General features: G+C 54.7%; 1 protein-coding gene across 2 annotated transcripts in view; it reads right to left on the bottom strand.

Moving 5' to 3' along the window:
- Positions 1–1,473: 1,473 nt before the first annotated feature.
- Positions 1,474–23,560, bottom strand: part of CPNE2 (copine 2) — a 54,175-nt gene continuing 32,088 nt past the window's right edge. For both annotated transcript variants that reach the window (XM_065537494.1, XM_045381997.2), the window contains 6 exons: positions 23,359–23,492; positions 21,398–21,452; positions 14,475–14,526; positions 11,936–12,069; positions 3,087–3,323; positions 1,474–1,895 (listed from right to left, as the gene is read on the bottom strand). In XM_065537494.1, coding sequence (XP_065393566.1) covers positions 1,788–1,895; positions 3,087–3,323; positions 11,936–12,069; positions 14,475–14,526; positions 21,398–21,452; positions 23,359–23,492 — 720 coding nt within the window. In that variant the 3' untranslated portion in view covers positions 1,474–1,787. The remainder of the gene's footprint in view (positions 1,896–3,086; positions 3,324–11,935; positions 12,070–14,474; positions 14,527–21,397; positions 21,453–23,358; positions 23,493–23,560) is intronic.

The raw sequence follows: 23,560 nt of genomic DNA, 5'->3' as shown, positions 1-23,560 counted from the left end.
AGAATCGGCAGGGGCACCAGAAGCTTAGGATGAAGGTATCCCTTACTCGCTCCTGCCAGAAAAATTCTGGCTGGAGCTCACCAGGCACTAAGAGATGGGAATCTACCTGCTGTGGCGCCCAATCCTAGCAGGCCCCAGTAAGAATTACTGAGCAGAAGAGTAGATGGGGACAAGCGACTTCCCAATGTCAGTGGCACAGAGTGACTAATTCATTAGCAGCTTGAGCAGAAGAACCCCATCCAGAGCCAAGGGAAGGCATTCAGTGCAGTGGAGCAAGTGAGGGCCATGAGGCAGCCAGACTTGGGTATGAGGCCTGGCTCTGCCTCTAGTAGACTTGATTTGCTTCTCTGCTTGTCTCCTCATCTCTGAAATGGTCACTGTCAGGAGCTATCTTAAGGGTTCACCAAGATAGTGCTTGCAGCCTGGGCAACATGGTGAAACTCCATGTCTACAAAAGTTAGCTGGGCGTGGTGGTGCATGCCTGTGTTCCAGCTACTCGGGAGGCTGACGTGGGAGCACTGCTTGAGCCCACAAGGTTGAAGCTGCAGTGAGCCGAGATCACACCACTGCACTCCAGCCTGGGTGGGACAGAGTGAGACCCTGTCTCAAAAAAGAAAAAGTGCCTGCAAAACACTGAACATGGAACTGGAATCAGTGCTTAACAGGAGGGTTAGCTGTTACTGATTACATGGAAGCCCATGTCCAAGGGGCTACCTGGAGCTCCAAGCGGGAGTCAAGTGGCTAAAAGAGAAGATGTATGTGGAATAAAGGAGGGACCTAGGACAGGGGCTGAACTTTCAGAGAGGGGTCCTCTGACTGGTTTCATAAAACTGGGCCTGAGCCTAGAGAGGGGGATGCAGAAGAAATAACAGGGTCAGAAGCAGCCCCATTTGGGGTCCTGAAGCCAGAGAGGCTTTCACAGACCTCCAGTGGCCGACCCAAACATCCGGGAGACCCAAGGAGGAGCAGATGGGTGACTGGGACTGCTGTCCACTTGTGGGGCAGGGATATGTGGTATTGGCTGCACCTGAGTGCAACCAACCAGAAACTGGTGTGGGCCTGCACATTCATTCTATTCATCCACAAATATTTATTGAGTTTGTACAATGTGCCAGGTTCTGTGCCAGTTTAACAGGTTATCACTGTTAACTGGCAGCGATTTAACAGCTTATCATCTGGAATGCATGTCCCCATGCAGAGGGGACTACACCAACTTAGCAGACTTGCAGGGTGGATTTTCATCTTCCATTTCCTTTCTCAGATCAGTGAGCCCGTCAGGTCCCTGCTGAGGAAGGAGCTGACGCAGGGACGTCTGAAACTTGTTTATTACCCTGAGTATATAACAAATAGAACACAGTCACAGTATTAAAAAAGACAGCAGGAATTAATTAGGTGCAGGCTACGACACGAAGTATGCACCAAGGACACGTTCCTTTCATCAGAGTCTGCATATAGTTACTTGGAAAAAGCCAGTTATGATTGTAAAAATTTTATTCTCAATAACAATAATAATTCCACTAAAATTATACAAAGTACATTCAATACTTAAGAATGGCAAAGGTGGGGAGAGGAGGAGAGGAAGCCAGTTTGGCCTGGAAGCATCAACAGTTGACTCCAACAAAGGAAGCCCAGCTGGGCTGAAGGAAGTTGGGGGTGGAGGTCCGGTTGTAAAAAATAAAAATGTGGATCGGTAAAAAAAGGCCACCCACAAGGAAGCAGGGTGAGCGTGCATGTTCCTGGGGGAGGGCGGGAGGCTCAGCCGACATGCTGCTGCTGGGCACTGGAGCTCAGGCGGGCTCCGAGTTGGTGGGGGGCAGGTTTTTATGCTTGAAATACTGCACAACTTGTTGGGGCAGCTCCGCCAGCACAGCTTTGGCCAAGGTCTCTTTTGCTGCCTGCAGGGTGAACGAGGGTAGGGTGGGGAAGAGAGAGAATGAGGATTAATGACCGGAAGTTGTGAGCGGCACTATGCCCAGAGGGCTGCTACAGCAGGTGTCCATTGAGGACAAAATTAGGGCTGCGGGCCAGGGCTGTCTGCAAGTGGCATCCCTCATCTCAGCCCAGGCCTGAAATTCCCCCTGATCACATTACCTTCCTTTAGTTAGGTGTAAGTGTTACCTGGAGCACTTGAGATGCTTGGGAGTAATGGGTTAGGATGACTCCATCTGTGGGAAGCACCTATGCATCTAGCAAACATCTCCTGAGCGCCTTCTTGGCGGGAATAAATGGGCCTGACAGTCTGGTTCACTAGTGAACGGCCAGCCACAGGCCAGGCACATGGAGGTACTCGGTCACCGACCTGTGCATGAAGGGGTGACTGATGCCCAGCGTTTGTCCTCAGGAAGCGAATGCTCCAGAGGAAGGAGTAGAACCATCGCAGGCAACCCCAGAGGATGCTGGGCAGAGAGGTGAGGGCCACTGGGTGCAAAGCACCGTGGGCAGTTCTTGCTGAGGCTGGGTTAAGTCCCCGGCCAGCAGTACAGGGGAGAGACTGCTCCCCTATGGCACTCCTCAGGGGCCATGCTGCTAGGGCAGTGATGAGGAAGCCAACCCCGGCCTCCTTGTGGGCAGACCTGGGATCACCTGCAAATAAAGCCAGAGCCACTTCCAGGAACAAGGCAGGGGACACTAGTCTCCCAGGCCGAGGCCTTTAGGGAGAGGAGGTCAACCTAAGGTGACGGGGAGGCCTTGTTTTCCATCTGCAAAATGAGGGGGCTGGGGTGTGATGATCAGGAGAACCCCTCTCTCCTCCTGCACTTTACAGCACGTGGATAGCCCCAGCCTCTCATCAGACCCCACTAGAGGGCAGGTCCTCCAGGAAGCCCCACCCCAGAGCCTCAGGCTAGATGCCCACAGCTCCATGTTCCATCAGTTTATGGAAGAAAGTGCGCACACCATCACAACGGCCACCACTGGGGCAAGGCCTGGCATGGCACCTGGCCATAGCAGGCCCTCAGAAGAGCATAGTCAGTGGAGTGGAGAAGTCTAGGATTGGGCCAGACAACCCCAAGACTCTCAAGCTTGATTATGAGTTATGGTGGCTGGGGTCCTGTAACCACCTCCTCCCAGCCCAGGCCCACACTCACGTTGCGGAACTCTCGAAAGGGAACGAACTGTACAATATCGCGGGCTGCCTCCTCCCCCGTGTGGGAGCGCAGCATGCGGCTGTCCCCATCCAGGAATTCCATGGCAGCGAAGTCGGCATTGCCCACGCCCACGATGATGATGGACATGGGCAGCTTGGAAGCCTGCACCACGGCATGCCGCGTCTCCTCCATGTCACTGATGACCCCGTCCGTGATGATGAGGAGGATGAAGTACTGCTGCGGGGAGGGGGTCAACGGGACACTCAGCAAGGCCCAGGCCCTGGCGCCCCTTCTCCTTCCCTCCCTCACCCCAAACCCTCTGAGTCCTGGAGGGAGGCAGTGCATCTTACCCAGCTGCAGCCAAGTCCCAGACAACTCCCTATGCATCCTGCTCTCGGCACCCAACCCCTGCAGACCTCTCATGCACTAAACTCTGACCGGGTCAGAGCAGGAAGTACAAACCGCTCTCCCCTCCTGTGCTGTGTGTTATCTTAGACTCCCCCTTGTGGCCTCTGAGAGCCCTGGACTCTGGGCCTGGCCTTGCCGGTTACTACACTGTAGGACTCTAGGCAACTGACTTGACTTGTAGTGCTTCCGTTTCTTCTCTGCAAAGTGGGATTTGTTGCAGATAATGTGCCTGACATGTGGCAGTGGCCCAGTCAGCTGCATTCCCGACAGGCCCACAGCTGGTGCAGGAGGACACATCTGGCTGACGGGCTGCTCTGGGATCGGTCTCCTCCTCTCTGCTGCACCTGGGCATGGGCGCCTGTGACCCCCTCCATTCCCTACTCAACATGGCCATCTGAGACACCTTGCAGGAGCTAAAGCAGGTCGTCTGGGCCAGGGCTTCCAGGAGTGTGGGACTCTGCTGGCAAATAAGTGGATTTGGGTCACATCCCAAACACAGCACTGAGCACCATCAAGTCACCCCGGGAAGAGGACTGGTTTGCAGTGGCCTTTCAATTCTCTGAACTGCGCCCGGGAGCAAGTCTTGGTTTGGTACTACTGTGTCTTTCACGTCTCTCTAACATTTGCTGAGCTTCCTTATCAACAGAAAGGGAAGGCAGGAAGCCCAGAGCTTGAGGAGACAATAGTCTCCAGCTAGACTTTAATACCATTGTACAGCTTGTTGTGTTTATTTTTGTTGCTCTCTATTTATGGCAAGTGATACTGCTTTTTTCACATACACTGGGATATAGAGTTTCTTTATAAATTGAAACTAACAAATACTGAATAATTAGTGTGGGAGATATATAAAATACAAACTGTGAAGTGGGGCCGGGGAGTGCCTGAGTGAAGTGCAGGGAGGCTCACTGGACCATCTGAGGGTGAGGGCCCAGGATTCCAAATCGGCCAAGAACCCTTTTTTTTTTAGACTGAGTCTCACTCTGTCGCCCAGGCTGGAGTGCAGTGGCACGACCTGGGCTCACTGCAACCTCCAACTCCTGGGTTCAAGCGATTCTCCTGCCTCAGCCTCCCAAGTAGCTGGGATTACAGGCACCCGCCACCATGCCCGGCTAATTTTTGTATTTTTAGTAGAGATGGGGTTTCACCACGATGGCCAGGCTGGTCTCAAACTCCTGACCTCAGGTGATCCACCTGCCTCAGCCTCCCAAAGTGCTGGGATTACAGACGTGAGCCACCACACCCAGCCAAGAACTCATTTTCAGCTCAGCTATGTCCTTAGTACCCGCTGACCCTTTAGGGGAAGCTCAGTTTCCCCCACCCCTAACATCAACAGATCAGCTCTTGTGGTCTCCATATTCTGTTTGGGGCTTTCATCTTCCAGAAGAGGAAACTGGGGCCTGGACTAGTCAAGGTCATGGAGCTAAGGAGGGTGGAACTAAGCTGCACCCCAGGTCAGCCCTTGGCCACCTTCATATCCAGCAAAGCCGCTTGTTCCCTGGGGAGGTTGTAGAGGCTACAAGCTCAGCCCTCCGCTCAGCCCTCCAAGGTGTCTTGTTCCCCTGTCTGCCCCCCAAGTACAACTGTGGAGGGAAGGAGCAGGGTGAGCTGTGTGGAGACACGGACCCCACCACCCTCACCCCCAGCTCCAGGCAGCAGTGGTCTAGCTCCAGCACTGTGCCTTTAAGAGACCAATCCCTTGGCTGGGGATACCTGTTGCCATGGAAATGGCGGCCTGAATCCCACAGTGGAGGGCTGCTGTTGCCAGCCCCCCATCCCTGGCTGTGAGGGGCTTCAGAAGCCCATCCAGACCCTACGCCTGACAGTCCACCATCGTTCCTGGGCCCCTTCCCTTAGGCAGCCCTCCAACCCCACCTCAATACCATCAGAAACAGTCCAGGGCAATATTTCTGGGACACCTAAGCAGACAGGTGGAAAGACACTAAGAGGCCGGACAATGAGGAAAGAAAAGAATGCTTGGCCTTGGTCTAACAGGCCCCACCTTTCAGTGGGTGGGATCTGTCTCCAAGCCCATTCCAGCTCAGGCAGGCAGTACCCACTCCCTCCACACGTGGCCCTCCTGGCTCCCTCATTTCTATCAGCCCCATGCCTAGGAGACGTGTGGGACTCAGGCCTGGGCCTCCCTCTTAGCTGGCAGCTTCCACTCCCTGGGGAGCCTGGGGGCAGACAGTTCCTGCAGGACTGTGGGCACCAGTGGCCAGAGGAGGTGATACCACACAGTGACAGCACTACCCAGACCCTGCCTGTCACCCTCACACTGACTCCCATTCTAGAGGAGTTGAGCTCAGAGAGGTGATGTAACTTGTTGAGGCCTCACAGCCGGGAACTGGCACAGTCCAGATTGAACCCAGCCTGGCTGACTCCAAAGCTGGGGCTCTTTACATGATGTCCTCCTCCACCGCCCACTGGCACCAGTGGCCTGTCATTGTCTCCAGCAGAGGCGCCCGGCAGGGAAACGCTTTCTTCCCACGGAGCACGCCAGTGTCTGAGGGCCTGAATATCCAGGATAGCAGGCCAGGGTGGGGCCCAGAGCCCTGGTACTGGACTTTAACCCACACCCCTGTGTGCCAATCAACCAGCCACCATGCTCACACCCAGGGGCCTGGCCTCATCGAGTGCCCAGTCGTGCCTGAGGTCAGCAGCCCAGACCTTGGCAGTGGAAGTGCAGCTGACAAGTCCCTGGCTTCCCGCTCAGCCTGGACAAAGCCAGAGTTGTTCAGGAGCCTCAAACATCTATTACACAGCCCTACCCCCAGGACAGATCAAAGGGGAAGGGGTTATGGATGGAGAGAACGGAGGGTGGAATCGGGTGTGAGGGGTTGGAAGAGGCTCTGCAGGCTCTGCTGTCCCTGCAGATGGTCCTGGTTCACCCTGTCCCCAGCATTGCCACCTCTGGAAACAGCCCATCACTGTCAGACTGAATCCAAAAACCCAACTCCCAAAAAGGATGAAGCAACTCTTGCCTTTACCCCGAGGTTTTTCAGGTTTCTAGGGCTGTAAACAACTGCTTCCCCTAATGCATTTAACGTGTGATTTGATTTATAAGAAATTAACTTGACCACAACAGTTCCAGGCAGAGTCTAGGGAAGTTGCACTTACTCCCTAGCTCATTTCAGGGAAGTTGGCTGCTGAGGACCCTGCCAGGGGAGTAGGTGGAATTCCCAGGGAGCTGGCAGCTTCCCAGCTCCCCCTCCACTGGGACACCAGATACCTGGGCGACCAACCAGGAATGGGCCGTGAATAGCAAGGCCCAGGTCTCAGGGGCCAAGGCAGAGGGAAAGATGAAGGCCTGAGATAGGAGTCCCCCCAAGGCCCACTCAAACCTGCATAAGACCTTCCAGTGGCTCCCCACCGCTCTCCAGAGAAAACCCAGATTCCTCAATGGCTTTCGAGGCCCCGCAGGAGCTGGCCTACCTTTCAGCCTCACCTCACCCCACCTCCTCCTCTTTCAACACATTCCTTCATTCCGGTACACCCACACACCAAACCTCCAGGCCTCCGCACGTGCCGTTCCCTCCGCCTGAGACACTCCACGCGCACACATCCTTTATGAGGCTAACTCAAGCATCCTCCAGGTTTCAGCTCACATGTCACTTTCCCAAGAAGCCTTTCCTGAGCCCTCCATCTGTGCTTAGTCCCCCTGTCTCCTGCTCCTGGCCTAGGGCTCCTCACTAGACTGCAGGCACTGGGAGGGCAGAGGCCCTGTCTCACTCATCATGGTCTCCCCAGTGCTACGCAGAAGTTGCTCGGTAAAGACGTGTTGAGTGAATGAATGGGAGAGTGCAGCCCTGCCTAGAGAGAGGCTTCCACCACCTGCTCTCAATTTCCTGTACGTGGGTGTGCATCGGTGCACATATGTCTGGGGATGGGGAGGGTGAAGCCACACCAAATATTCTTCCCCAAACTAAAAAACGGCTGACAAAAGCATCAGGGGATAATTCATAAATGACTTCCTTTTGCTTTGGGATTAATTGTGCTTGGCATCACCGAATGCTAGCCCAAGAGCTGTCCCCAAAAGATTCGGCCAGCAGGGAAGCACTTTATGTGTGCCAGGCACTACGCTGAGCAATTTCTATGCCTAGCTAGTTCTAGAAGGCAGGAACTGTTTCCATTATCCTCGTCGCACAGACGAAACAAGTTCACAGAGTTTAAGCTACCAGCTCTGGGTCCCACAAAGTCAGGAAGTGGGAGAGCTGGGAGAACTTCCCAGAGCTTGAGGCTGAACCACCAGGCAGCCCCACCTCCCCTCCACTGGTGCACCCTGAGGCCAAGGAGATAAGGTAAGGCAGGAGGTAGAGAATGGCCTTATCTGTTCTTGGACAGCAGAGTGGGAGGGCCTGATACAGGCCCCTTGGGCCCACTCCTGCAGGTTAGACATGCTCAGACATGCCCTGAGATCACAAAGCCTGGGTGGGTGACAGAGCTTTTCCAGCAGAAGGGAGCCAGGAGGTGGCTGCCTCCCCCAGGCTGGGAGGACCAAGTCACAGTCAAAGTGGCTGGGATGTCCAGAGGACTAGCACCAGGTGGTTGGGCCTCAAGTCCTTCTGCTTCTTCCCTCTGGGGAGCTCTCCGCAGTTGCTCCTCAGAACACACAAACACCCTTCCTGGCCTTTCCTGGGGCCCAAACCTCCTCAGATCTGGGTCCAGCAGACACAGACCCACCTCTCCCCAGGACCCTATTTCCTACCCAGTCCTGCCCCGGCTCTGCAGGTGCAGCGGTGAAAGGGCCTTGGCGCTAACACTGGGCTGCAGGCCCACTCCCCACCCCACATTTTTCCCCTTAAACAAACATGCAGGACTTTCTTTTTCTATCTCTTTGAAAGCCTGCTCAGGTGGACAAGACTGGGTGGGACAATGGCCTGGCACCCGAACAGGAGGGAGTGCAAGCTGAAGCCTGCCTCTTGCTGTGCCCTCTCTAGCCAGTTCTAGCCCAGCAACCCCAGGAATTTAAAAAAAAAAAAAAAAATCCCGGCCGGGTGCCGTGGCTCACGCCTGTAATCCCAGCACTTTGGGAGGCTGAGATGGGCGGATCAGTTGAGGTCAGGAGCTCAAGACCAGCTTGGCCAACATAGTGAAACTCTGTCTCTACTAAAAATACAAAAATTAGCCCAGCATGGTGGCAGGTGCTTGTAATCCCAGCTACTCAGGAGGTTGAGTCAGGAGAATCACTTGAACCCAGGAGGTGAAGATTGCAGTGAGCTGAGACTGTGTCACTGCACTGCAGCCTGGGCAACAGAATGAGACTTTGTCTCAAAAAAAAAAAAAAAAAAAAAAAATCCCTCCCAGCCCTTTCCCAGTTACTGCCCATTAAGCCTGCACCCAGGTCCTCACAGCACACTAGGGGTTTATTACGCCCATTTCATAAGAGGAAATGGGTCTGGGTGCAGTGGCTTACACCTGTAATCCCAGCACTTTGGGAGGCTGAGGCGGGAGGATCATCTGAGGACAGGAGTTTGAGACAGGCCTGGCCAACATGGTGGAACCCTACCTCTACTAAAAATACCAAATTAGCCGGGTGTGTTGGTGGGCACCTGTAATCCCAGCTACTCGGGAGGCTGAGGCAGGAGAATTGCTTGAACCCAGGAGGCGGAGGTTGCAGTGAGCTGAGATTGCACGATTGCACTCCAGCCTGGGCAACAAGAGTGAAACCCTGTCTCAAACAACAAAAAAAGGAAATGGGTTCAGAGCAGGAAACATTCCATTCCATAAGAAGAAACATGCCCCAGGCTCAGGGCTGCCAGGGTCAGGGCTGGGACGTTCCTTCTGGCACTCTGAGCTCCTTCCGGCTGGGCGCTGCCTCCACGTCCTGCGCTTGCTGTTCCCTCTACCCAGGCCGCTCTTCCCTGAGCTCTTTGTTGGCCTGTCCTTCTTTGCTGGCCTGTCACTGTGTGACTTGTCCATTTCACACAGTGAGGAAGGGATAGCGGCAGGATTCAAACCCTGGCACCCGCCACTCCAGGGTACCCATTTTTCCCACAGACCCTCTGCTGCCTCCTGAACCATCAGAACAGGCTCTGACTCTCCCCGCTCCTATGGAAACTGCCTTTGCAAAATTATAACTGAGGAAATTATGACAGCGAAAGAAATCAGACCGAACTGACTTCATCTTGCTTCTAACCCTTCAACTGTCCTTGTTTATTCCTGGGTGTAGGCCAAACTAACTTTGGGAATGGATTCAGTTCATGGTTTGACTCTGAAACAAACCAGTAATAGCCCATTCCCAAAAAGACCCTCTTCTTGCCTGGGGTCCAGTATGTCTTTGCAGGACTAACAAATCAGCTACAGATTAGAAATTACAGTTTAGGGGTCATGCAGCCTCTGGCTCCAAGAGTCTGAACCTCCCCAAATTGGGGATAATGTCACTATTGTGAAACCTAAGATCAGTGCTTGAGAGATTTTGCAGCCCCTGCACTCCATGGATCGGCGGACACCACCCAGACCGGTAATGTGGCTCAGTCAGTTCTGCCATCGCACCCAGGAACAGAGACAGCAAGAAAACCTCACTTCGACCCCCTATGATTCCATCTCCAGCCTGACCACTCAGCACTCCCCACTTCCCAAGCTTCTACCCACCAAATTGTCTTTAAAAACTCTGATCCCCAAATGCCTGGGGAGACTGATTTAAGTAATAATAAAAGTCCGGTCTCCTGCACAACCGGCTTTGTGTGAATTACTCTTTCTCCATTGCAATTCCCCTTGATGAATCAGTTCTGTCTAGGCAGCAGGCAAGGTGAACCCACTGGGCGGTTGCACTATCTTTCCCACCATCTCCCGGAAGGCAGCTGCCACCTCCTTGGTGACCAGGTGCCTCCCTCCCCTAGATGGTTCCCTTAGGCATGGGACCAGGTCCCTTTCCCTGGGGGAGGAGGCTCTGACTGAACTTGTACAGCTCACATCCCTCAGCCAGCGCTGACTTCATCCATTCACAGAGCACGATGAGCCTGCACAGCCCAGGCGCTGGACCAGGCGTGGAAAGAAGGATGTGAACTAGACGTTGCCGACCATCATCAGGGTCAGCCAGGAACAGGCAGAGAAGGCAAGAGATCTGCTTCAGATAGGTGGTCAGGGAAGGCTGCTTGGGGGAGGAGGCCCTGAGGGAGGGCCCTGCAGAGTCCAGGACAGACCTGCGGGGGAACAGCTGGGATTGCTTGAGGAACACAGAGGGGGTTGGGTGGCAGAATCATCCTAAGAGAAGGAAGGGGCTGTGCAGTCAGTGAGGGGGTCGGTAAGGAAGGCAGAGGCTTCAGGGGATCCAATCTGATGGCAGAGGGTATTTGGCAGGGCAGCAGCTGGATCTGACCCTCCAGTGGGGGAAACAAACGGTAGCGTGTGGAGTGGTGGTGTGAGGAGTGGTGAGGGCGGCTGCAGGGTCCAGTGAGACCTGTGGCCATGGGGAAGTGGGTGAATTTGGGATATTTTAGAGTCTAGTGAAATGACCACTCTAGAAGCGACTTCAGCAACCCTCTTCTTTCAATGGAGGTGGAAGATGAGAAAGGGGTGGGGGCTGGCCGAGGTCTCCCAGGAGGTGGTGGCCAGAAAGGAAATGGAGTCAAGTCTCCTCAACCCAGACCAGCATCCACAGCTCCGGGCTGGGTGCCTGATTCCCCATCATGGCGCTGGAGCCTGAGGAGCAGGGCTGGGTCAGGGGCTGAGAAGTCCTATGCAAAGGGCATGTAGGTCAGTCAGGTCCCCAAGGTCAGGAGAAGGCAGAAGGGACATCAGAGAACTGCCCTTAGGGCAGGGGGAAAAGACCCCTCAACTCATACTGCAGAGGGAGGCAAGGGCAGGTCATGGTGGAAATTGGGAGGTGGGCAAGGTGACCCTTGGTGACCCCATCACTGGCATCAGGCCCTGCCAGTAGGGCCTGCCTGGGAGCCAGCCTGCAGCTGGGGCCGGGAGAAGGGAAGGGAGACCAGGGTTGCAGATGCCTGGGATGGCTGCTCACCATATATTCCAGATGCCACGCAGCTGCCTTGGCAGCCTCAGGCTGGGGCAGTGAGGCTCTAGGCTTGTTGCTGAGTGTAGGGCCAGGGCCAGACAGTTCAGCAGCCCTCAGTGTGAGGCAGGGGCAGCTCTGATTAGAACTAGGTGGCTCAGAAGGGTCAGCGTTAGGGCCTCAGGGATCACCGCCTCCAGTTTTCCATCTTGTTTCTCTTATGGGAATAACCAGTACCTCGCCCTGGGGAGACATCTCCCATTGATTACAGCCCTGCTTCCCGCTCAGCACGAATGGATTTACTTTCTCCAGTCTGTGCTCCAGGAAGCCAGGAGCTTGACTCAACTCTCTTACAATACGTGAAGGTAAATTGAGGCCCAGAGGTGTCCACTAGGATTTAGAGCAAAGAGAACGCAGAATATCCTACTCCCCAGCCCAGAGGATGTGCGTGGTTCCTGGCATGCCTGGCTTGCAGCTGACTACTCACCGTGGCCGTCTGCTGCTGCGTGGCCTGGGCCGCAAACCGAGCCACGTGGTTGACGATGGGGGAGAAATTGGTAGGACCGTAGAAGCGGATGTGGGGCAAGCAAGCTGAGTACGCCTGGGCGATACCATCCACACCTGCCTCGGGAGAAGAGTCTGGATCAGCCAGGTGTCCCTGACCCCACACCCGCTCTCATCCCACTGCTGATGAAGCATGTATTTCATGCTTCCCCAAAATGTCCCTGCCATGGCTAGCATAGGCCTCGTGAGACCGGAAGCTCCCAGAGGGAAGGGCCAGCATGGTAAAAAGTCAAGAGCCCTGAATGTGAAGTCAGACAGGCCTGAAGAGTTTGAATCCTGCCTTTTTTTTTTGAGACAGAGTCTTGCTCTGTCGCCCAGGTTGGAGTGCAGTGACAGGATGTCGGCTCACTGCAACCTCCACCTCCCAGGTTCAAGAATTCTCCTGCCTCAGCCTCCCGAGTAGCTGGGATTACAGGCATGTGCCACCACACCCGGCTAATTTTTGTATTTTTAGTAGAGATGGGGTTTTGCTGTGTTGCCCAGGCTGGTCTCAAACTCCTGACCTCAGGTGATCTGCCCACCTTGGCCTCCCAAAGTGCTGGGATTACAGGTGTGAGCCACCGTGTCCGGCCTGAATCCTGCCTTTCTTAGCTGTGGGACCTGGGGCAAGCGGTTTAGTCTTTCTGAGGCTACGTCTTTGTCAATGGGACTGACAATCTACACTCTGGCAGTTGGCAGGAGGGGGGGTCTCTCAGGCCTTTCCAGAGAAGGGGCTTGGCGAAGCTTGCAGTGATGCTTTGAGACAATGGGAAGCCATCTGGAGGTCTGTTCTGGACGTCCATTCTGGACATGCTATGGCTTCGGTTCAGGGTTGGGGGATCGAGGCATTTGCACAGTGTCTGTACAGATTAGGCGCTCTGTAAATAGCTGCTGTTGTGAGCACATTGCCATGTAGCCCTACCCAGAAGGCCTCTGGCCAGGGATGAAGTTGACCAACCAAATGTCACTGGAGATCTATCCCAAATCAGACACCCTGGCCCAGCTTTGGAGATCCCCAAGGAAGGCAGATGCTATGTTGAAGCCAAATCCTAGGCCGAAAGGTCTCATGATGGTAGAAACAGCCCTCTTCCATACCCACATGCATCCCCTCTCCTTGACTCAGACTTTTCTTCCTCCTTCCTCTATCCCTCCCTTCCGCCTTCTTCCCTTCCTTCCTTCCTTCCTTCCTTCCTTCCTTCCTTCCTTCCTTCTTCCCTTCCTTCCTTCCTTCCTTCCTTCCTTCCTTCCTTCCTCTCTCTACCTTTCTTTCTTTCCTTTTCTTTTTTGCTTCCTTCCTTCCTCTCTTTCTCTTTCTCTTTTTTCTCTCTCTTTTTTTCTCTGTCTCTCTTTCCTTTCCTGTTCTTTGTCTCTCTCTTTCCTTTCTTTTTCTCCTTCCTTCCTTTCTTCTTCTTCTTTTTTTTTTTAATTAATTTTTTTTTTTTTTGAGATGGAGTCTCACTCTGTTACCCAGGCTGGAGTACAGTGGCACAATCCCGCCTCACTGCAACCTCTGCCACCTGGGTCAAGCGATTCTCCCACCTCAGCCTCCTGAGTAGTTGGGATTACAGGTGCGCACCACCATGCCTGGCTAATTTTTGTTTTAGTACAGACGGGGTTTCACAATCTTGGCCAGGCTAGTCTTGAACTCCTGACCTCTGATCTACCCACCTCGGCCTTCCAAAGTGCTGAGATTACAGGTGTGACCCTCCCCTCCCATCCCCGTCTCTTTCTTTCCTCCCACTTCAGCCTCCTGAGTAGCTGGGACCACAGGCATATGCCACCATGCCTGGGTAATTTTTTTAATTTGTAGAAATGGGGTCTCCCTCTATTGCCCAGGCTGGTCTTGAACTTGAGCTCACGCGCTCATGCTGCCTCAGCTTCCCAAAGTGCTGGGATTACAGGCATGAGCCATGGCATCCGGCCTCTAATAGTTTCTTAACTGTCCCTAGGAGGCTCAGAAATCCTCTTAGGCCCAGGGGTGGGGATGAACACAGACACCACACTCACTTCCCAGCCCCTGCCTCCCCCTGATCCCCTGCCAAGTACTCTGAGAGCAGGACTGGCCTTCCCAGCAAGGGGGCGGGTGGGAAGGAGGTGAAAGCAGGTGTGTCTGGTGCCACCCTCACCTCCTCCTGGTTTGCACAGGGTTTCCTGTCAGTGGCTTCCTGTAATTCTCACCAAACCACCCAGTAAAGTGAGAAGAGCAGCCATCATAGCTATCCTGGAGCAGGTAAGGAGGCAAAGGCCCAAGAGGTACAGTGACCTTTCCAAGGTCCTACAGCTCGGAAGGGCAGCAGCTGGCCTTGAATCCAGCACTATCTGACTCCAAACTGTAGCTCTTCCCACTCTGTCACTCTGAGCAACAGTGAGGGGGAGGGGAAAGGAGAAAGAAATGAAAACCTGTCCTCTGCCCACCCTCCACCCAGGGAGCTGGCCGGGCCTGTCGCAAACACAGGGCGGCTACAGGCGGGTCTGACACTCACCTGAGCAGAAGGGGTTGGTGGGGTTGAAGTTGATGGCAAACTCATGGGAGACCTGAAACGCAGAGAAAACACTGAGCTGCAGCCTCCCGCCCCCAAACCCAGACCCAGGCCACCACCCACTGCCAGGCCAAGGCTCCCTTGGAGAGCACCTGGCTTGTAACCCCCACCCCTACCCTCCTCTAGACCACTGATACTCCCCACATCTGCTTTTCACCTCCACTGCTGGGTGTGACGCACAGAGAGGCCCAACCACCCTCTCCTCATAGTGGAGGAAACTGAGACCCTGGCGTGTCACCCCAGGCTCTTCTGGGGACTGGGGCTGCCTATGCCCCATCAGTCCTCTAAGAGTCCTGGGTGGGACAAGGATTCCCCCCGCGGGTCAGGATTCCAGGATGCTCCCTCATCACTGCTACTGCTGGATGTGGGCTCTACCATTAGAGCACCGCTTCTCTGGGCTTCAGAGGCTTTTCCTACCTTAATAGTAAGCAAAGGGGCTTGGAGGGGAGCCTGCCTAGTGCCAGATAGCCAAACGGGGGTGAGCTGACAGCCCGCTCAGAGCTGACCTGGCCATCAGGGAGTGTAAGGGGCCGCAAGGGGGTCAGATGGGGCTGTCACAGGCTCCCTAGGGACTGATCCTGCTTCTCTGCCTCCAGGCCCAGCACCCAGCCCCGGAAGATCATCAGAGGCTGACCTGGACACTCTGGGACACTGCTGCATCCATCACATCTGGCTGCTGCTGCTCGCATGGCTTCAGGGTACAGGGGGACTCATAACTGGCCCCGTTCAGGGCTGTGGGTGAGACTGCAGTGCCTGCAGAACCCGGGCCTCGGAAGATGCTGCAGAGCTCAGATGGGGGACAGCCCCTCCTTTCTTCCCTCCCCTGCAGCCCCACAGCCCCAAATTCCCCTCAGCCTGCTTCCTACCACGTACTACATCCACATTCAGTGCTGTGCAGGGATCCCCTTACTCCTTCCTCACAACGCCCCAATGGAAGGGCAGCTGTTATCACCTCATCTTACGGATGACAAACCTGAGACACAGAGTGGACTAGAATGTTCCCACATTTCCTGGCGGGCAGAGCTGGGACTCGAACTGAGGTCAGGCTGCCCCCAGAGCTCACGCTAACCTCCAAAGGCATTCCTCCCCCAGGGATTTTCAGTGAGGAGGGTGGAGGGGTGCCCAGGGCAAAGCGACCCCCTCCCCGGTCCTCAGCTGCAGAGGACGGCTTTTGTCTGGCCACAGACAATCCCAGACAGACCCTTCAGCTCCAAGACACAATGACGGGGGTGCTGGGAGGCTCTCCTGCATCCAGCGTCCCCATTTAACAAATAAACAAACCGAGGCCCAGAAAAGGGAAGCCAGGCACCAGAGCCACACAGTCGAACAGGCCTGAGACCCAGTGCCCTCCCCTCCCCTGGGGGTGGGAGTTGGTCCTACTCCTGGGGGAGAGGGCAGGGATGCAGCAGTGGGGTTCAGTCTGGCCTTCCTGGCAGCGTGGGGGTGGGGAGGTAGTGGGAGGATTCCTCCCTGTTTCAGGGAATGGGGTTTTCTGTTCTTTGCTGTCCGCTTTAGGTGCCCGGCACAGAGCCAGTCCTCTGGTGTCCCTCTTGGGTCCTGTCCCTGTCCAGGGCCCCCTTCACCCTGTCCCCAGTCTGGGCTCCAGGTTTGGGGGCTGGAGGTCCCTGTTGCCATGGAGATTTCCTGAGCCTCCACAGAGATTACCAGGGGGGCTTGTATGGAGGGGCTGAGAGAGAAAATGGTTGCCAGGGAAACAGGCCTCCCTTGGGCCAATGACTTCCCGAAAAATCAGATTTTAGGAGATTTTAGAGACCACAGTGGGAAAGCCCCCTGCTGATAAGGGTGGAGGAATATTTTGCCTTCTCAGGCCCCCCACTCTTCATCCCCACTCTTCCCCCCATCTTTTTTGGGGAGGGCCCAGCCTTGCGGTCATGGGGGCCGTGGAAGGTTATCCATCCACCCCAGAGGCCCCAGAGGTTGCCTCCTCCAGCAGCTCCATTTCATAGCTGGAAAGAGTGAGGTTCCCAGAGGGCCAGGGAGTGCCCAGGTCACACAGTGGGGCCTGGGGACAAGTGTCCATTCTACCAGCAGTGGCAGCTCAGCCCCTCCCGTACTGGCTGCCCTGGTTTGCCTGAGAAAAGTCATAAACAGGACAAGTTCCTGGAGGACACAGAAGCTGATGAGGGGCCCCTGGGGACTAGCTGCCTGCCACAGGCCTTTGTCCTCGGACTCCCTGTTGCCTTCCGACAGCCAATGGCCCTGTTCACCCAACCTGGCCTGCCTCGGCCCTGAGGTCAGGGAATTACTTCAGGCTCAGCTCCCTGCGGCCCTGGCTGAGGCAGGTGGTGGGGGCAGGGGGTGGGGCATGGAGAAAGCCCAAGGGATCTCAGAGTGACTGTCCTCTCTGAGCCTCAGTTTCCCCACCCACAGAGTATGCTCCCTCTCCCCCCAGACCTTTGCACAGACTATGCCTTCTGCCCACATCCCCTTCCTCATCTGAGTAACTCTGCTCACGTTGAAGGGCCAAGACCTCATACCATATCCAAAGGGAAATGTGTCCTGAGCCCCTCAGCCACTCTCTGGGGCAGGATTCCTCTCTGGGCTCATCTGGGCCACCCTCAGGGAGAAACTGAGGTCTTGAAGGCAGGCAGCCTGGTCGCATGCTCCTTTTGGCTCCTTCTAGCTTCCCACCCTCAGAGAACCAACCCCTCTGTTTGCTCAGGCCTGGGGCCCCAAATCTGGGCTGGGTCCCAAATTCACTGTCAACAAACAACGGCAGTGCACACTGCAGGCCAGGTGCTGGGATGCAGGCAGAAGGAAACCCAGTGCCTTCCCCAGGCAATCACAAACAAGTCACAGAGTTCCATGAGGGCAGGGATCTGGGCAGGAGGAAGGGCCCCCATGTGAGCGTGAGCATGGCTCCCAGAGGGCAGGCCACTCCCCGAAATTCTAGGTGAAAATCGGTGACAGAAGCCCAGGAGAGGGAGTGCGGGCTGAGTGAAGGCTATGTGCAAAGGCCCTGAGGTGGGAGTGAATGAAGGAGCTTCAGGCAGCAGGAGTGAGTCAAGTCAGAATGCGAAAGAGGGTGAGGGGCCAGGAGGGGCCAGGCCTGGCGGCTCCTGTGGCAGGGGAAGGCGGGACACAGCATCTGTCCTTTCCTAGCCTGGATGCAGCATCTTTCTTGGCACCGCCGGGCACTCCAGCCTGGCCAAGCCCCGGCCTCCCCAGCATCGCCCTGTGACATTTACAAGGAGGCTTTTGCTCAAGAAAACATCTCATTCAGTTCTTTGAAAGCTGGTTGGTGTCCTAGCAACGGGCTCGTGCTGGGCCCAGCCGCACCAGCTCGCCCTGCCCCCCCAATGGCATCATGTGGCCCAGCTTTGGTCCCATCTGAGGCGTAGTCTCACACCACAGGGAGCCAGGATGCCCACCTCTCCTGCCCTGGCCCTCGGGCCACTCCCCGAAATTCTAGGTGAAAATCATCCTCCCCAGAGAGGGCAGGAGGCAAAAATTCATTCTGGAAACAGCAATGTGGCACAGCAGGGCAAACAAGAAGGGGCACTGGCCGAGCGAGAACCATGTGCAGACTTAGGAGCTCTCTGGGCTCACACCCCACGGGCTTCTCATGGGGAAGCAACAGACTCTGAGAAGAAACTTTAGAGTCCATCTGTCCAGTTGGTGAACATGGCCTTGGGCAAGTCACTTTGAGGCTCCAAGCCTCAGTTTATTGCCCTGTAAAATGGGGCAGCATTCCCTGCCCCTGTCCGCAGCGACTCCCCAGCGTTATAGCCTCTGCGCTCATTGACATCTCCATCTCTGAGCCACCAAACCACCCCTCCCCTGGTGCCCGGGGTTCTATGAGGAGTCCCCGCCTCCTGCCCCAGGAATACCCACAACCACACCTCAGGGACCCCCCCCTCAATTCACCTCCATGCCTCTCCTGGCTCCTCCTCAGCCTTTAGACCTGCTTGACCTGCCCCTTCACAGCCGGGTGACTTCCGTGCTGGCTGACTGCCACACTGATGTCTCCATGCCCTTCTCCCCTCCCCGTCTTGTCTCTGCCATAATGGCCCCAGCTGTGGTCAGTGAAATGGGCAGTCTCTTCTCAGCCTCACCTCACCAGGCCCGGGGCAGCCTCCAACCCCACTCCCTCCTCCCCGAGCCCTGACTGCTTGGCTTCCTCAGTGATCGAAATGGGTTCATAACAGGGCCTACCTCACTGGCTTTGGTGAGAATTAGTTGAAACTGGTAAAGCAGGCAGAGTGGTATCTAGAACATTCTAAGGGACCAATAAATGCTGCTACTTATGGGTTTGCTTTCTGTGGGCTTCATGCTGCCCCTCCTTTGCTTCCTCCCCGCTCTGCCTGCCTGGCTCAGTCTCTGCTTCCTCTGCCTGGATCTCTCACGCAGCTGTTTCTTTTTTTATTTTATTAAATACATAAATTAATTAATTAATTTTGTTCTGTCACCCAGGCTGGAGTGCCGTGCACTCAGAGCTCACTGGGCTCCAGGGATCTTCCTGCCTCAGCCTCCTGGGTAGCTGGTATTATAGACACCCACCACCACACCCAGCTAATTTTTGTATTTTCAGTAGAGACGGGGTTTCACCATATTGGCAAGCTGGTCTCGAACTCCTCACCTTGTGATTTGCCCTCCTCGGCCTCCCAAAGTGCTAAGATTATAGGCGTGAGCTACTGCACCCAGTCAACTTTTAAATTTTGTAGAGACAGGGTCTCACTGTGTTGCCCAGACTGGTCTTGAACTCCTGGCTCAAGCAATCCTCCTACCTTGGCCTCCCAAAGCATGAAATTACAGGCGTGAGCCATTGCGCCCCACCTCATGTGGCTGTTTCTCACTCCACCTGTCTCCCTAGCAATCTCATCCTCCCAGAGGTTGCACCATGGGTCGTGGCCCAGGTGGCCAGGTCTGTCTCTGTCTCCCCGGAGCCTGAAACTACTGACCCATCATCAACCTATCTTTTTTTTTTTTTTTTTTTTGTGACAGGTTCTCACTCTGTTGCCCAGGCTGGAGTGCAGTGGCGCAATCTCGGCTCACTGCAACCACTGCCTCCCAAGTTCAAGTGATTCTCCTGCCTCAGCCTCCCAAGTATCTGGGATTACAGGCATATGCCACCACGCTGGGCTGATTTCTGTATTTTTAGTAGAGACAGAGTTTCACCATGCTGGCCAGGAAGACCTCAAACTCTCTGACCTCAAATGATCCGTCTGCCTCAGCATCCCAAAGTGCTGGGATTATAGGCATGAGCCACTGTGCTCAGCCATCATCCACCTTTCTTCTGGGACTCCTACCTTACCATCTCCCCTGCTGAGCCTAGCACCCATCCCGTTCCTCATCTCGGTAAGCAGTACCACCCCCACCTCAGTGCTCAGTTGGAAATCTTGGTGACCTCTTCGGCCCACACTCACTTGGTCACGCAGACAGTCTTGGCCTCTGCCCTGAGTCTCCTTGCCCTCACCCCTTCTCTCCGCCCTCCACTCTGCCCACTCTCGCCCTAGCCACGCCCCACTCAGCAGCCAGGGGAGGCCTTCGGAAATGCCAATCTGCTAATGAGCCCCTATGTGGTCCCTGCAGGGGTCCCCGTGGTCCTTTAATGCCCACGTCTGTCTCCACCCTGCTCACCTCCAATGGAGGGTCCATCACCCACCTCTGCCAGCTCCTCCAGCTCATCCCGTAGCCTTCGCACAGGCTGTTCTCTGCCCTGAAGGCTCCCCCTGCCCCACTGCCACCCCTAGTCACTCTGCTACTTCCCTTTCCCCTCTTGGCTTAGAGCTTGCCCCCTCCAGGAAGCCTGATGGCCCCCAGCTGGGTTGGGTTCCTTCCTTGGCTCCCTGCAGGCCTTCAGTACCCCCGCCTCAGCACCGATGCCACTGCCCTGTCTTTAGCGTTGCCAAATAGAATACAGGATGCCCAGTATGACTCAGAAACAGAAAACAAAAAACTGCATGTTCTCCCTTATAAGACGGAGCTAAACAATGGGTGCACACAGAACAGACACACAGCGGGAATAACAGACACTGAGGACTCCACACGGTGGGGGGTGGAGGGATGACGGATGAAATGCCACCTACTGGGTACAACGTACATTATTTGGGTGATGAATGGAAAGTCCATATTTCACACAATACATCCTGGTAATACAACTATACTTGTACCCCTAGATCCAGACAAAACCTTGAATTTCAGATAAACAATGGATGATTTAAGTATAAGTATGTCCCATGCAATATTCAGGACATACTTATACTTTAAAAATTGTTTATCTGCACTGGCGCGGTGGCTCAGGTCTGTAATCCCAGCACTTTGGGAGGCTGAGGCCGGTGGATCACCCGAGGTCAGGAGTTTGAGACCAGCCTGGTCAACATGGTGAAATCCTATCTCTACTAAAAATACAAAAGTTAGCTGGGGGTGGTGGTGGGCACCTGTAATCCCAGCTACTCGGGAGGCTAAGGCATGAGAATTGTTTGAACCTGGGAGGTGGAGGTTGCTGTGAGCAGAGAATGTGCCACTGCACTCCAGCCTGGGCAACAGAGCAAGACTCTGTCTCTAAATAAATAAATAAATATCAATACATAAAAATACACATTGTTTATCTGAAATTCAAACTTAACTGGGTGTCTTGTATTTTGATTTGCAACACTGGCCATCCTGTCTGTCCTCCCCACTCCATAGGGGTCTCATGAGCAGAGAACATAACTGTGCTGCCCCGTTACAGCCTCAGCGTCTGCCCGAGAATCAGACTTGAGAAATGAGCGTGGCCTGGGGTGAACACAGGGAAGGCAGGGCAACAAGGCCCCAGCCCAGGATCTTTCCAGAGCAGATCCCAGAGAGACCATACACACAAACTGCATCTCAACCAAAAGGAAACTAACTCCGGTTTCACTTACCTTCCAGTCTGGGGGTAACTGGGCCCCGAATCCCAGAGCTGGAAACATCTTATCACTAATCAGAGAGAGAAGAGAAACACACTGTGAGACACCTGAGGACACCGCCTGACCCTCTGCCCAGGGCTGGGCGCGCTCGGCCTCGTACACTTTCAAGGACAGAAAGGAGGAGCTCACCACCTCTAGAAAAAGCTGTTAGGATCATCTACCTAATGAGCCCAACCCACCTCCGGGGACCTGGTGAACCTGTGGCCTGACCACATCTATACCTGTGGCAGACACAACAATGGTACTTCTAACCAATGGGCCTGGGCGCAGCTTCTAGATCCTTCTCAAACTAAGACCCCGGCCAGCCACTAAACCAAGGTCAAGATGGAAGTAGAATGAATGTACTGGCTGTCTCCCAGCCTCCTGCTCTAGGGAAAACTCTACTAATATGAGAACCCTCATGTGGCATTCAAGGTCCTGTGTCATCCAGCCCCAGAGCCTAGTCTCGTCTCCTTCCACCTGTGCCCCTTCACACCCCACTCCCCTAGCCCTGGCCACTAGCCACTTGCTATTCCCCAAACACACAGGCTACCTTCACATTCCAACTTCAATGCTGTTGTGCCCCCATCTGTAACATCTCTCCCTAATCTGTTTCCCCTAGCAAACTCCTACTCATCCTCTAAGGCCCAATCAAAATGGCCCCTTCTCTCTGTAGATTTCCCTGATACCCTACAATGCCTCTCTTTTTGTGCTCCCATAGCTCCTGCTTCACATGTAAACTGGTCTCTCAGAACTCCAACAATTTCTTCCTTATCTTCCTCTTTAAGTAAGAACTCCCTGAGGACAGGGACCACATTTCATTTGCATACGCACTCAACATACATCTACTAAGGATCCCTCTGGCTGCAGTGGAAAGGACACACAGCTGGGGGCCAAGGCAGAAGCCGGGAGACTGATGAGGAAGCTAATGAAATGATCTTGGCAGGAAGTGATGGTGGCTTACCCAGGCAACCAGAGCTCACTGGGGCCATGCTAAGTCTTAATGCCCATTAGACAGCTCAGTGATGGGCTGAATGGGAAGCTGGACAACTGGGACTCCACACAACCATACTGATGATGACTTCCACTTCCCTTGTTCTGCATGTTGTACCTCTCTTAATGTGGCCTGGGATCACAGCCACCCTTCAGGCCCTGGGCCCCCTGGGAGTCAAATGCTGGTCCCCGGCTGCCCCTCTCTAGGAGGCCAAGTCCACATAGGGCTCCTGAACCTGCTCTCATTCCTGCCAAATTTCTGGCACCTGCTCCTTCCTCCCCTGTTCCCAATGTGTCAGCCTCCTGGTCATTCCATCCTCTGACCTGGAGCTCCCAACTAGCACCATCTGTGACAGTGATGTCATATCCTGTCGGTGGCTACACCTGCCATACTTTCACACAGCTTCCCTTCACTGGCTTTCCATGGTACCCACCCTGACCCAAAGGTCCCCAGGAAGCAAGGTCATAGGAGGAGGGTCCATGCATGCTGGCTGCTCCTCAGAAGTTCCCAACAGAAGTGAGACCATTAGGGAACTAGTACCAGGCTCAGGAACCAGAATGGCTGACCTCCAGTCCCATGATCTGTGAGACCTGGAACAAATTCTCTACTCCCACCCCAGGCCTCCCATTCCCTAGCTCTAAAACGAGAGGATGCAGCAGTAATGAACAAATTTCATCTTCCATCCTGATTCATTTTCTTACTAGCTACTTCGTGTACTGTGTGGAAAACGATCCCAGTTTGAATCTGGGCTTGGCAGGTTGGAGTTCAGCAATTGATTAGCAATGTCTGTCAAGGGTAAGGGAATGGGTAATAACTGCACCTATGCCGTTTGCTGTCCATTCCTAGATTTGATGATTTCTGGGTCCCTTCTAGCTTTGACACACTGAGCTTCCCAGGTTGGACGGAACCCTGGCTGACCTTCAGAGCCCCTCTCCAACCTTACCTGTCATAGTCCTGAATGATCTGCCCAACAGCCCAGATGGCCGACAGATATTCGTTGGTGCCCATAGGGTTGATATAGTGCAAAGAGGAAGGGTCGAGGGGATTCCCGTTGGAGGCTGTAAAGTCTATTCCAACCTGCAGAGTGGAGAAAAAGGCCACCCAGTGGGGCCAGAGACCCCGGCACCCTATCCCACTCCCAGGGA

Source organism: Macaca fascicularis, chromosome 20, assembly GCF_037993035.2.
Source record: "Macaca fascicularis isolate 582-1 chromosome 20, T2T-MFA8v1.1".
Classification (NCBI taxonomy): Eukaryota; Metazoa; Chordata; class Mammalia; order Primates; family Cercopithecidae; genus Macaca; species Macaca fascicularis.
This window is presented reverse-complemented; position numbering and strand designations above follow the sequence as displayed.